This window comes from Centropristis striata, chromosome 13 (assembly GCF_030273125.1).
Source record: "Centropristis striata isolate RG_2023a ecotype Rhode Island chromosome 13, C.striata_1.0, whole genome shotgun sequence".
Classification (NCBI taxonomy): domain Eukaryota; kingdom Metazoa; phylum Chordata; class Actinopteri; order Perciformes; family Serranidae; genus Centropristis; species Centropristis striata.
The window spans coordinates 18,823,563-18,837,396 of NC_081529.1; the positions used below are offsets into that span (position 1 = coordinate 18,823,563).

A 13,834-nucleotide genomic window follows, 5' to 3' on the forward strand; every position below is an offset into this window, starting at 1 on the left:
CTTTTATTTTGTATATAATAAACGGAAGTGACAATGTTTACACCTACGGAGATTTACAGTGCTCGCAGGGGGGAGGACCGATAATCCCAAATAACACACCAAAGTCACCAAAAAAAGCCTTACGTCATAAAAGTCTCAAACCATACAACAGCCTGAAAAGTGGAATTCCAGCCCGGAAGTAGGATCAGGAAAAACAGCAGTCTCCTTTTATTTCTTCCTGCAGCCTAGTTCTCATATAAGAATAATTTGACAAATTGTAATGTTGTTACATCAGATCAGGTTTATTAGTTTTATGGTTTTATGCAGATTAAGCTGCACTTAGCATGTTATTTCTTCATGTTTGCATCATGGTGTATGTTCAATTCCCAAAATAACAAAAGTTAGAACAGGATGCACATAATTAAAACTCTTAAAATGAATACATCATTGCAGATTATGTCAGAATTAACTATTGTCTAAAGTGCTGACCAGAAAACAGAACTACAGCAGAATAATTTTTCATGAGATGGAATCACATACATTTAAAATAATAAAAATATGCAGAATGATGCCCCCAATTGTGACTGATTACTGATTATTGAAGTGCACTTTGTAGTACAAGGCAGCTGAAGCAGAACACACAGAAACAAGATGACTGATAGTGAATAAAATCATGTTGCATGTCAAGTGTTTTTATGGATGGAGTAGTAGAGTTTCAAGTAAGTTGTAAAATGTGTGCTTGGAATAACAACGACCCACCTGACTTAGAAAATAGTAATTCAAATGTTAATGCACTGATCTTTTTGCATGTAGTTTTTGTTGCAACTCCAAGTTCACAGAACATCAAACCTCCCCCCCAAGTGCAATTAATTATAACAGCATCCCCTCCACGTATTCCTCAACAAAGCATTTAAAAATTATCATAAAATCCCTTTGACATTATTTTCCATTTGTGCATTGCATGCAGAAACAAACAGCAGTACAGCGGAGGAGTGTTTTCACACAACTAGAGCTCTCTTCTTGTTGGCGAAGACCATGTGCCAGTCCCGCCAGCTGAGCCTGGTGTTCTGGACGCAATCCCCAGTGTCAGTGCAGGTCTGGCCTTGAGGACAGCAGTGTATCATGTCACTGCAGCACACCGCCTGCCGAGAGGACACAGAGGGAATAATTTCAAGTAGAAGTAGCAAAACTGCACCAAACATACTATATTACTAATTATTATTATAAGTAAATACCAAACTTTAAAAAATGTTATTTAAGAAAAAGTACAGATGAATTAGCAGCAAATTTCAAGTATTAAAGTCCAAGCACTTGTTACGGCTCATTTTAGAGTATTATAAATTACATTTTTGGGCCATTATCTCTGCAGCATTTTAATGTCGTAGCTGATCAAGATGGAGCTAATTTTGACATTAAAATGTTGGTTTGTTCCATTGATAGCAATGGACCATATTTAGGAAACTTAAAGTATAACTTCAAAAAAGTTTAGAAGTCCTTTGTGACACAAGGAATACATTTAAGATCTATGACATGAATAAATAACCTCCTTTGGGGTTATTCCTGACTGTAAAGTTGGCATAAATCAAGCATAAATAGCTTGACATTAGTTTTTTGTTGAGAAGTAGACGATACAATTCATACCACTCTCTTATCTGTACATATACTCTATGATGTGCTAATTAGTGAGCTTTAGTGGTGCTGTTGGGTGGATTTTCATAAATTAAGACACAGCCAGGCATTTTGCTAAGCTACGCTAACTGCCTGCAATCGCTTAGTGAATATTTCCTAAATTGTCAAACTACTCCTCCAAAGTTATGACTTTATATCTTACATTAGGAGCCGGACAGCAGCCCCATGCGGTAGCAGACACTTTGCAGCAGGTCATTCCATCTGGACAGCTGGTCTCTTCATCACACTGGACGTCTCTTTGCTTGGAGGGGCTGCGAAGGGTTTGATGCTCGAGCAGATACACTGGTGTGAGCGGGATGGTCTCCAGCTGCAGCATGATGACCTTCTGGCAGGAGTTTGAGGCCATGTTGCAGGTGTAACCCTGGGGGCAGCAGTGCTCCTTATCTGTGCAGCACACAGCCTGCAGACACAGAACGCACAAGGTCAGTGGAAACGACTTGAGCTGGTTTTACATTGGCTGATGAAGATAATATACTGATAATTATCAATGATAAATTGGTAACACTTTACAATAACCAACTAAGTAATGTTTATAGATGGTTTATAAACAATTATTAACCATTTACAAAGTGCTATACATATTTAATCTTTAAATGTTTTCAACCAATTTCTTAAAGGTATATGAATCATTTCAAAATCATTAACATACTTATTATGGTGTTAAAAATGTTGTAATGAGTGCAACTAAAACTATTATTAAACTATTAATTATAATGTAATTGTTTGTTAATAGTAAAGTAACTATAAACTTACATTGATACACCATCTATTTGTCATTTATAAATGATGTAGTTAGTTAAACATTAATTAATTATGTATTTACCATTCTGAATGGCCTATATACGGTTTATAAATGATGATTAAACATTAACAAACTATCTGTTTAACATTTATAAATGATGGCTATTGTAAAGTGTAACCGATAAATTTTATACAGTTATCTCTCCACACACACACACTGACAGAGCACTCACATTTGGCAGCGGGCAGCAGCCCCACTTGCCCGTGGACAGCTGGCAGCAGGTGGTGTGTTCAGGACACTGATTCTGCCCGTCGCAGTGCACAGAGCTGGGCTCGGCCTGGACGCTGGTGGTGGCTGGAATCTTGGTGTACCAGGGAATCACCAGTTCCTCTCTGATGCACGAGGTCTTGGTTTCGTCACACTTGTAGCCAGCAGGACAGCAATGGTCCCCGTCAGCACAGCACACCGCCTGCAGGGAGAAGTGAGAGTAGAAATGCTGCTTTCACATCCTGCATTTGATTTTTCCAGTTCTTCTTTCAAATGAAAAACACAACTCTTCAAGTTAATCTATTAATCTGTAACTGCTATAACTTTAGAGTGACAACCTGATGCACCAGCAGTAGTGATTATATGTAGCTGATGAGACGACAGTACAGAAGAGGAAGTATATCCTGATACTTCTGTCATTTAACTCTTGGGGATTTTTAGAAATGGATGCCTCTCAGTTGTTTTGCAGTACAGTCTGACACTGGAGTTTTTAACCCATAAAAAGCCCAATCTTGTGTGCGTTCCAATGGCTCACTGATCGAGCCCATACAACTTAATCCTTGCTGCAGCTGACCTGGGTTCGAGTTCAGCTCAGAGCCCTTTGCTGCATGTCTTGCCCTCTGTGTCTCACTGTCACTATAGTCCAGCAGCTTAACTCCAATATGTATAAGAATCGTTCAGTTTGTGATAAAAGCATGAAATTTGGTACATATATTGCCAAAGGCATACCGAAAAGATTTGGATATGGAGGCATCATGAATTTTCAACATGGCGCCCATGGCAGCCATTTTTCAAAATGGCCGCCAGAAACAACAGTTTTCTTATGAGTGATGGATATAATGTGACATTGTACACAGAATTCAATTAATTAATTATCATAAGTGCTTGCTAATGTGTTTTTTGGATCAGACATTTTCATTAAAAATTCAAAATGGCCGCCATTGTTTCCAGACTGGTTAGATACGCATAAACTCTGTGTCGAATTATACATTTTTCTTGATGCATAATTTGAATTAGCAAATGTAGAATTTCTGAGAATATTTGCTCTATCTCACAAGACATATGTTAAGTGAGGCCAAATCTAGGGTCTATCACAAGGAAGACTATTCACACTCGCCTTCACAGAAGCAGAGCACTTTTGCACTTGCAATGCCCAACACAACCCTTCTTACATTTGCAAGAGACAAGTTCATAACTGGACTGGCCTGCATCTGGTAGGCATGTCCAGAAGGGTTCATAGTCTCCCTCAGATGTCTTTGACCAACCCCATTTGCACGGTGAAGGTAGTTCTGGTGTTGACACCAGCACTTGACCCACACATGACCTCCTTGGTATACTGCTCTCTTGACATGCTCTTCCAGGGCAGCCTTGGTCGGAGGGATTGATTCTACATTGTGCCTCTTGGCGAATAACTTCCTTCTTGCCGTATCTATTTCTGTGCATGTGCTGGTTCGGTCATAGAGTAGGATAACAAACCTCTCAATTGTGGCCATTACCTCTTGTGGTATCTCAGTTGGGGCTGAAGACAGTTTCAACAGGGCATGTGTAAGTTCAGGAAACACAGTCCATACAGACCATGCAGTCTTTTTCCCATGGCCAACAAAGCTTGACACAGTGTCGCAACCGGTCACTGCATGGAACAGTGGTAGCGCACGTGCTTTCTCAGGTCCTAGCCCTGCTGCAATTTCATGGGCTGCTAAGTATCGGAAACTCTTTCCAGTTCCGAAAGCCAACCAAAGCTTGTCTTCTGGTTGTAGAGTCTGAGCCACTGCCACAGCTAGCACCACAACATCAGTATCAACTGTTTGAATCATGATCTTATGATGGCCATTTCTTGCTGCATGGGCTACATGTAATAACATGCGACTATCAGCTTCCTCATGTGTACAAGGAGCAATCGAAGACCTATCTGGGAGTGGTGGCTTGCTAAGGACTTCTATGTCACTAGTGATAACAAGCTGTCTGTCCTCCTGCAGTAACGATGTGAGCAGAGCTTTTAAGAGAAAGGCAAACAATTCTGTCTTATTGCTGTCAACTCAGAAAGTTTGGCCAGTTCCTGGGAATGGCTACATCACCTACCACATGTCTCTGAATCCCAGTTCCACGCTTTGCTCTTGTAGCAGCTTTCAGAGAATCAGACAAGTAGCAGTCCCACACCAGATCAAGCCTGGACACACTTTCAAGTTTTCTGGTCAGATATGGAATGAAGATCCCATGGGCATAGTCATTGAAGGTTTTTACTGAACTTGGTTTCAGCATCTGGATGATGGCTGCCCCATCTACAATGGTACAGGTAACCTTTGGACTTTCTGAGTATGCACTGTGAACTTGTTCCAGGCATGGAAGCAGATCACTCTTCTGTCCCAGTCGGAGACCTCCCCCATCAGACATGGACACGGTTGGTTCTCGTGTCGAAAGAATTCATCTAAGTTTCCACCCCTATCTAACTACATCTAAACTAATAAACTATTAAGTAGATGTGGGGCTAACATTAGATAGCATTTAGGAAACTAAACTACACTACCACTAAACTATCACCACAACCAGCACATTACAGAAATATGGCATTATTAAGACTAGAGGAGTGTATTTAGCTGGCACTGAACCCCATGCTGAGTTTCACAACAGTGGTGTCACCAGTGTGCCCTGGCTGTGCTTTGACATCCACTCTATTACATTTTCATTCATTGAATGGTTCAGTTCTTGCAGATATGGGCTACCATTTTGAGAGAAACAGTAGTCATGTTTATTTGTGAGGTAGAAGGATGCTTCCGGCCAATTTTAAGTTCAGAATTTGAATTCTGCATCATAAACGATGACTGATTTGACACCGATATCATACATATCAGACCATCATACAAGTGACGGCTGCCATCTTGGGAAATGGCGGCCATCTTGAATATGAAATGATACTTTTCAATTATCCTATAGACATTTACCAAGTACAATATATGGTAAATATGTCTAAAATATCACATTATGTCTGTCACTCATAAGAAAACAGGCGTTGCTGGTGGCCATTTTGAAAAATGGCTGCCATGGGCGCCATGTTGAAAATTCATGATGCCTCCATATCCAAATCTTTTTGGTATGCCTTTGGCTATTTGTGTACCAAATTTCAGGCTTTTATCACAAACTGAACGATTGTTTTGGTTATCTGCTGCACTACTATCTAAAATAAAGACGTAAAAAGGCTCCAAAATATCTGGACAATCTGGACAGCAGCTTTAAAAGTTACAAATCTTACTTAGCTAATTAACTGCTGAGTTGTTGTTGTTGTTGTTGATCAACTCATTGTATATATAAAAAATGGACTTTCTAGCTGCTAAATGTTCCACTATATTCACCAATAGTCTCTAGGCGTGTCTGCCTGCTGTTTTGTGCTGAGCAGGTTGAGTTAAGTGGGTTTTTACAGGTTTTCTCTACTCTTCTGTGGCCAAAAAGCAATGCTATGGGAAAAAAGAGAGTGAACCAAAACACTGGGTATCCAAACATAACATTATAAACCATTAATTCAAAGTTTATACATTGTCTATACTTGCTAAATTGGGACAGTGGTTTGAGTGTTGCCTTAATCATGTTAGTTGTAGTTTATAATTATTAGTTTATTATCATTTTCAGCTATGGAAATTAATTGCTCATTATTGCAGCTTTAAAGTTGAGGATGTGTGTTTCTGTGACTCACATGTGGCAGCGGGCAGCAGCCATACTTTTTAGTCAAAGTCATGAAGCAGCAGGTGGCGGACTCAGGGCAGGTGGTTGTGTGGTCACACTGAATGGTCTTATCGTCATCATCATCATCATCATCGTCATCATCGTCATCATCATCGTCGTCGTCGTCCTCTTTAGGTTCTTCTGTCGGCTTCTCTGTATCATTCTCTTCTGTTTGGTCTTCAGTTGTTCCTGGAGTCGCGGTTGTCTCAGCAACCGTAGTGGGAGCCGCCGTGACAAACGCAGGTATCTTCTGCTTCATGGGCGTTGAGCCTGAGGCGCCATTACAGGTGAGCTCGGCCAGGTCACAGGTGGTGCCGGTAGGGCAGCAGTGTTCGTGGTCTTCACAACAGACCGCCTTTTGAACAAAGAGACAGTAACACTTTCAGGCACGTTGTTTAGTGACAGCTAGATGTATAAATTTACACGAGGAGAGAGAATTGTCAGTCGAAAAGTTTACGTGCGGACAAATCAGCAGTGCTAAAGTTTGGGAAAAAGTGGTGAAAAACACGTTGTATCTTTAAGGAATTGTTTAGTGTTTTAAGAAATATGCTTTTACGATTTCTGGTTGAGAATTAGATGAGAAGTTTGATACCAATTTACTGTCTCTACAGCTAACTCTTTATGCTAACCCAGGGTCACCGGCTGCTGGTGGTAACTTCATCTTTCAATCTTGTCTAAGTCTCAGCAAGAAAGGGTATTTCTCAAAATATTTAATTATTCTTTTAAAGAAATAATGTTTGAAACGTTCATATGAATACATTCCTGTTTTACAATACTCTATTAATTCAATTAATCAATTAATTATCCATTAAGTCAACACAAAATTGCTTCACAGTGGTAAAACTATACTGCAGTATATTTTGCTGTTCTCAACACTCAGCATCTAAAAAAAAAATCCTCAGTAAGGCGTTTCTGTGTTTACCTCAGGCAGAGGGCAGCAGGCCCAGTCTCCTGTAGTGGTCTTGCAGCAGGTGGATCCATCAGGACAGCTTTTGGTGGAGTCACATACAACATCCCTCGCCCGTGAGATGGGACGTGTTGGTATTGTGGGGATCTTCTTGAGCCATGGCACAGAGCAAGTGTCATCATCGCAGCTCCCAGCAGCCACGTTACACGTCGTACCTTTTGGGCAGCAATGAATGAAATCCTCACAGCAAACAGCCTGACGTGATCAGAGAGATGAAAAGCTATTAATGCATTGTCAAAAACTTTAAGTTAGGATTGTGGAGAAGGAAACCCTGTACCTCTGGCATAGGACAGCAAGCCCAGCCGCCCTCTTGGGTTTTACAGCATGTGGTGTTATCTGGACAGGCTGAAGTGTCGTCACACGGGACATCATTGACTGGAAGAAAATATGTCAACATTAACATTTCCTGTATATTAATGAAATCTGCTCTCAAGGGGAGAAAAAGTAAAGCAAAATGTAATATATTAAACAACCAAAACTCGACACTGGGGCAGTACAGGTATGATAAAGTCTGTTTTTGTAAGCCTAATATTGCACCTGAAAGGTATATTTATATTATATTTTATATAGATATAAAAACTATACTAGAAAGAATATAGTTCCAACATGAAAGTGTTTAAAACTTGTGTGTGGATTATCTTGTGTAACCGGGTCATGATTTCTGGAAAGAAACTATTTTCAAATGTAGTTTGGTGCTTTTAGCAGTATGAGTGACGTGTTGTCTCACTCCTTTATATTCAATAAAAAGCAGAACAATATTTCCAAAACTCTGCAACAAACCCTGAAACAATCCAGACTGATAAATAGCACAACAAAAATATGTGGTTTTGATTTCTGGGTGAACTGTCCCTTTATAAAACTTAGCGAGCCATGATCGTACCATATTCTCACAGTAAGAATTGCAGCCTGAATAAACTTTTTTTTTAGCTAACAGACACCATCCATACTGTTGCTTTTGAAAAAACAACAACTTTTTTTATAACCTTTAGCATCAGTTTATCAAAATATGATATATTACTATCGCCATTGTAAAACAGTCATTGGTAAGCTTTGCTCGACCTTTCCCTACAGCAGATATTTGTCTTGTCAAATAAGGAAATACTGCAATTACATTTTGCCAAGTCATAGGACTCTCTGACATGCCTACATTTGATGGACTGAAGCCAAGATCAGTGTTATTAAATGATAACATCTGCCATGAGAAAGGACAGTTGGTAAATGTTAACCTTTAACCATTAGAAACTACTTTGTCCTTGATCAAAATGTATGCTTTTGGTCTCATTACAGTCTATCTTATTATACATCTGTCATTCACTTTAGTTTTAGGTGTGTTCTTGTTCCACATACTTTGACTCATGATAAACATCTAACCTGTGGTGACACCAGGGGATTTTGGGCCTTCATCAACAACTTTCTGTGCTGTGACTGGTTCATCTTCTGCAAGTGGAAACAAACACTGGTCAGGCTTCAAAAGACATATTTAGTAAATGATTTGTGAGAATGAGGAAGTACAGTTCAACAGAAAGTGAATCTGACCTTTCTGGTTTTCCCAGTTTGCTCTGATGCGTGCAGGCAGTTTGGCCCACATCGGTGTTGGTTTTTTGGTGGATGAGGAAATACATTTGGAGTGTTCGATATCACATGTGTTGCCTTCAGGGCAGCAGTGCAGCTTGTCTTCGCAGCACACGGCCTGTTTAGACAGTAAAGACACATGGAGTATCACCTCAGAACGACACAAGATAAGACACCCTAAAGTCACGATAACAGGACAATGCAAATCCATCATTTGACTTTCCCCTCATTCATAATCTTAATTATGTCTGTAATGAAATGATCAGCCATTTCATACCTTTGGCATTGGGCAGCACCCCCAACTTCCGTCTGGGGTTTCACAGCAGGTGGTGTCATCTGGACACTCTGACACTTGGTCACCACACAGAACTGTAGTCACAACCTCTGCACAGAAACATCACAGAAACGTTTAAAATGTTAAAAAGTTACAAACATTCCAAGTCCAGAAGCCTTGAGAAAACAAGTTAGGCAGGTTCATCTGCACAGCAACTTCCAACTAAAGTCATTTAAGTACAAAGATGCTGAGACAAATACACAAGAAATTCATGGTTAAATAAGAATAAAACAAAATAGGACAGATACATTTTAATTAATTTCAAGTATCCAGCCTTAGCTGTAATTTTTTAAAATCCTAACCCTTATTAAAATTTAAGGGATGAGTTTAAATCATTCTTCTTTGGCTCCACATGCACATTTGCTTAGTGCACTTCTGTGTGAGCAAAATTGGGCAATCATTTCTTGTTTTTCCATGAACTGAACTAGCTGCAGCATGTTGAGGTCAAACAAAATAGGCCTGAGACTTGAGCCCTGGCGAACGTCACATGTCATTTTTCTTCATTTAGATTTATAATTACCAATTGACACAAAGTGGTGTCTGTCATAAAAACAGAAAAAAAGCCCAAGAAATTTTTTCAGAATGTGGTGGTAGTGGGTAGAAGAGTTTCACCTTTTTTGATGCAGGAACGGCAGTCTGCGCTGCACTGGTGGCCCTCAGGACAGCAGTGTTTCCCATCAGAGCAGGGGACACCCTGTCAGGGGTCAGAAAATCACAATCCACTTAATAAATGCAATGCAACTTGGAATTAAATGGCTTATGGATTCCCTCTTATAATGTTGTTACTACTAAATTACATAACAACGGTTCAATCTTAAACACAGAAATCCAAATATGTTTAGTAGTTGGATATCTAAATGTGCCGTATAGCCTTTACTAGTCTCTGCACTGCATTGAACATTTACAGGAAACTGCTTGGTCAGATCTGCAGCTACAATACCAAATCCCCCACCATCGAAAAAAAATCACTTCCTGTTCTGTACAGTGAAGCGAAAAAAAGGATACTTTTAAACCAAACCAGCAAAGATCCTCTTTGTGACAGGAAGTAACTGAAGATCAGGCAAAAAAAACATTTGCATAAAAACAATGCATGCACTCCTGCTACCACCAGTAAAACTGTATGAGTTGGTTACCAATGGACTCCACCATGGACTTGGTTTTATGTGGACTTAAAACACATAGCAATTATCAATACATTTTGTGTGGTTATCAGATCCACCAGTTCCAATGGTTGGTTTGGCTGTTTGTCTTTTTATCAGCACGATTACAGAAAAAGTAATTATCCCCTTTTCAATTAAACTTTTTGTGACAGGTGGAGCATTAGCCAAGGAAGAACCCCTTAAATTATGGAGTGGATACCCAAATTATTTTTCCCTTTTGTTGAGATTTGATATGGTTGAGATCTGCATTCTTTGAGTGTCCTTTTGACTTACTTCTGTGTTCCTGATTATATGTAACATTACTTGAAAATTACTTATTGGTGTTTTGAAACGGCATCTGCATTTGATTACCTTAGCTAGGGGACAGCAGCCAAACTTTGTCAAGGCCCTCAGACAGGAAAACTCAGGTGGACATCTCGACTGATCAGGACAGATGTTGTCGTCATCCTCCCCCGTGTACGCCTTGATCATCCTAAAGGACTGCAGTGACAGGGTGGGAAAGGAAAGAGGGCTCTCACCTTTAATACATCAAACTCTCACTCTGTATCTAATCATGGAAGCAGCAGATGTCTTATTGTCTTACTTTAGAAAGACCGGGCTGATCAGCAGAAATTCTTTCCACCCAGGGGACGGACCCACTGGAGTTCAAACAGCTGGATGTGGCCATATCACAGAGGGTTCCTTCGGGACAGCAGTGCACGTGATCGCCACAGCACTCAGCCTACGAGGATAGCAGTAGTAGGAACACTTTGACTACCAAAGTTTTAACACCGATATCACATTTGCTAAATGAGGCCTGAGCTTTTATCTGGCTCATGAAGTAGTATAACCAAACCAAGCAAGAACAGCTCCACTGTGCAGCCTTATTCTTCTTTTTATTTTAGAGTACAAGAGAAGTGTGATATCTCATATTTACATTTAACTATGTGATGGACAAAGGGACAAAGTATTCTCCTGAAACTGAATTACGATGACTTTACAGGGTTTTATCTTGGGAAGTTAATTGTGCCGTCATAGAGAGAGTAACTGCAGTTGACAAAAAAGGTCTAACATTTTCAGGATGGATAAGATGCAGTTTCTTAAATGGATGTATTTTACTTATTATTATATAATAAATTATTGACATGCTGTAGGCTATATTAATTTGTTATCTCACTGAACAGTGTTCCCAAAGCATAGCTTTTATGTTTTACATTTTATGAATGTGGATGTGTATGGGTGGGATATGTGTGGTTTTTATGCACTTTTTTATGTCCATAGTGACTTTTCACTTATTTATTACTACTTTTGCACTGAACAAGGAATGCACTTAATTTTGTTGTATCTGTTACAATGACAAATAATGATATTATTATTATTTCAGCTTTCTGTCAATGCATACTTTTCTATAATTGCCTTAAAATTGTTCTTGCTAAAAGAATTTTAACATTTCCTTTTATGAACATTTTTTTTAAGTGACAGTAAGCAAAAAAACCATAACGCAAAAAGGAATAGAAATATGAGCTTGAGGGAATCCAGGCAAATCTAATTTAAAATAGAATATCTCCTGTTCTGAAAGAACAATAGCCTCAACTAAATTTCTGACTAAATATGCAGTTAACTGTGCTCTGTAGGACACAGGCACAAAATCTGCTCAAGTAAAAAGTAACTAATTTTAACTCTTTAACCCTGTCAGGTAGACATGCATTAGAGCTGCCACTTTGTCATCAGAGCATTGTTTGAAAACTATCATCATTATGATTTAGGCTTTTTCAGTTACTTTTCTTCTGAATATCTTATGTTTAGTAAGAATCGGTGATGTGGCAGGTGCAGGGAGAACCTGTCTGTGATGATTATTGTAGTGTGTATTTCTTGTTTTTTAACGTTTAAGCTACATAATGAGACATTTAGGGGGTAATTGGAATTTTAAAGGGCCAACCTTTGGTGCAATTACAATAAAATGCAAGTGTACATTATCTGCACTACCAAAGGCTCTGTGCACTACATGATTTGAAGAAGAATAACTGAGTCCAAAAAATAGGATTAGGATGAAATCTAGTCACGTATAGCAGCTAGAGTAAACGTGATCAGTTTCCTGTATCTGTGCAGGTTAAATTATAATGCAGAACATGAAGTTAGTGTAACCATATATATACCTTATCAAGTGGGCAGCATTCATAGCCGTTAACCGGGTCACTGCAGCAGGTTTGACCGTCTTCACATCTCCCTCCATCTGGACACTCATCAGCACCAACCACAGCCAGAAGGGCCACACAGATCACAACCCACCTCTGCATCTGCACACAGAATGAGAAACACAAAGAGGTCATCAATGAAAGTGAAATGTGTTCATGTGGAAACCCCCTTTCCACTCAGAAATAACATGTTTGCATTCACTTCTGCTGAAACTACTGGCCTGTAACATTGATAATAATGAGAGTGGCTGGTTTCTTCTGCATTTTCATTAACTTGTGACTGTAAAAAATAATCTCCCCTATCTGGTCATTTGAAACCAGATAAATTCAACACTCCAACAAAGGTTTTCCCTGTCTTCATTCATTTCCTGAAAGTACAATAGAGCTGCTATTGAGGTTTGTTCCTTATTTCTCTTTATTCCGCAATGAATAAACATGATAAACACAATTTTTAACATTAATTAATCTACTTTCGGTTTCGTTTAGCTTACATATCAACAGGTAAACAAGAAAAAATGGATAACATGTCGACGTCTGACACTGGGGGCTAATTATTCACAACAAAAAGATTAAAAACAACTTAAGCACCTAAAACTGAAAGAAGTCAATGCTGTAAATGTGTGTGAATCATTGTTAAGCATATTCAAATTAATCAAAAAAGTATTGTGTCGGACTCCAAAAGAATCCAAAAGAAGTTCATTTGTCTCTTACCTTGGTAAAAGATTGAAGCGCTGTTGTGAGCAGTCGGTCAGGTGTTTCACAAGTGTCTCTCGCTGCTAAATTACACAAATGATAATAGACCTGCTTTGTCTTTAACACGCCCTCGAAGAGAGAGAGAGAGAGAGAGAGAGAGAGAGAGAGAGAGAGAGAGAGAGAGATTTCCAATTTCCTTAAATATCTTGCAGCGCCTCTCCTGGTCTCTTTTGTTAAAACAGGTTATTTTCTTGTTCTGTTTTTTTAAAATTAAAATTGTCTGATAAAGTACAATAAAGTTGCTCCTGTTTAATTGCTTGCTGCACTGAAACAGGTTGTTGTCAGGTTGGTTGGAGGTCAAAAACTTGTTTACATGCAGCAGCTGCGGCGCACCACCGTGTCGCGTCCTCTCGGGGGCGCCAGAGGGACCGCCGCGACAGAAGGCGGGGGGCGGGGCCAGTAGAGCTTTAACTGATCTCCACAACATGGGCACCGGCCTCTCGTCGCCTCTATCATGACGTCATGCCCGAGCAGATGTTTGGG

General features: G+C 39.5%; 1 protein-coding gene across 2 annotated transcripts; it reads right to left on the reverse strand.

The window, feature by feature from the left end:
* Nucleotides 1-260: 260 nt before the first annotated feature.
* grna (granulin a) lies at nucleotides 261-13,620 on the reverse strand. Of its 2 annotated transcripts, XM_059348940.1 has the most exons (14): nucleotides 13,310-13,620; nucleotides 12,560-12,700; nucleotides 11,008-11,145; nucleotides 10,776-10,904; nucleotides 9,877-9,958; nucleotides 9,208-9,314; nucleotides 8,895-9,048; nucleotides 8,730-8,795; nucleotides 7,636-7,733; nucleotides 7,314-7,553; nucleotides 6,363-6,746; nucleotides 2,643-2,879; nucleotides 1,811-2,068; nucleotides 261-1,121 (listed from the first exon to the last, which is right to left on the reverse strand). In XM_059348940.1, the coding sequence occupies exons 2-14, from the start codon at nucleotides 12,698-12,700 to the stop codon at nucleotides 978-980; spliced, it is 2,178 nt and encodes a 725-aa protein (XP_059204923.1). In that variant the 5' UTR covers nucleotides 13,310-13,620; the 3' UTR covers nucleotides 261-977. The 2 variants fall into 2 exon arrangements, with proteins under 2 accessions (XP_059204923.1, XP_059204924.1); XM_059348941.1 differs by lacking the exons at nucleotides 11,008-11,145; nucleotides 12,560-12,700; nucleotides 13,310-13,620 and having other exon boundaries at nucleotides 9,208-9,316; nucleotides 9,878-9,958.
* Nucleotides 13,621-13,834: the final 214 nt, after the last annotated feature.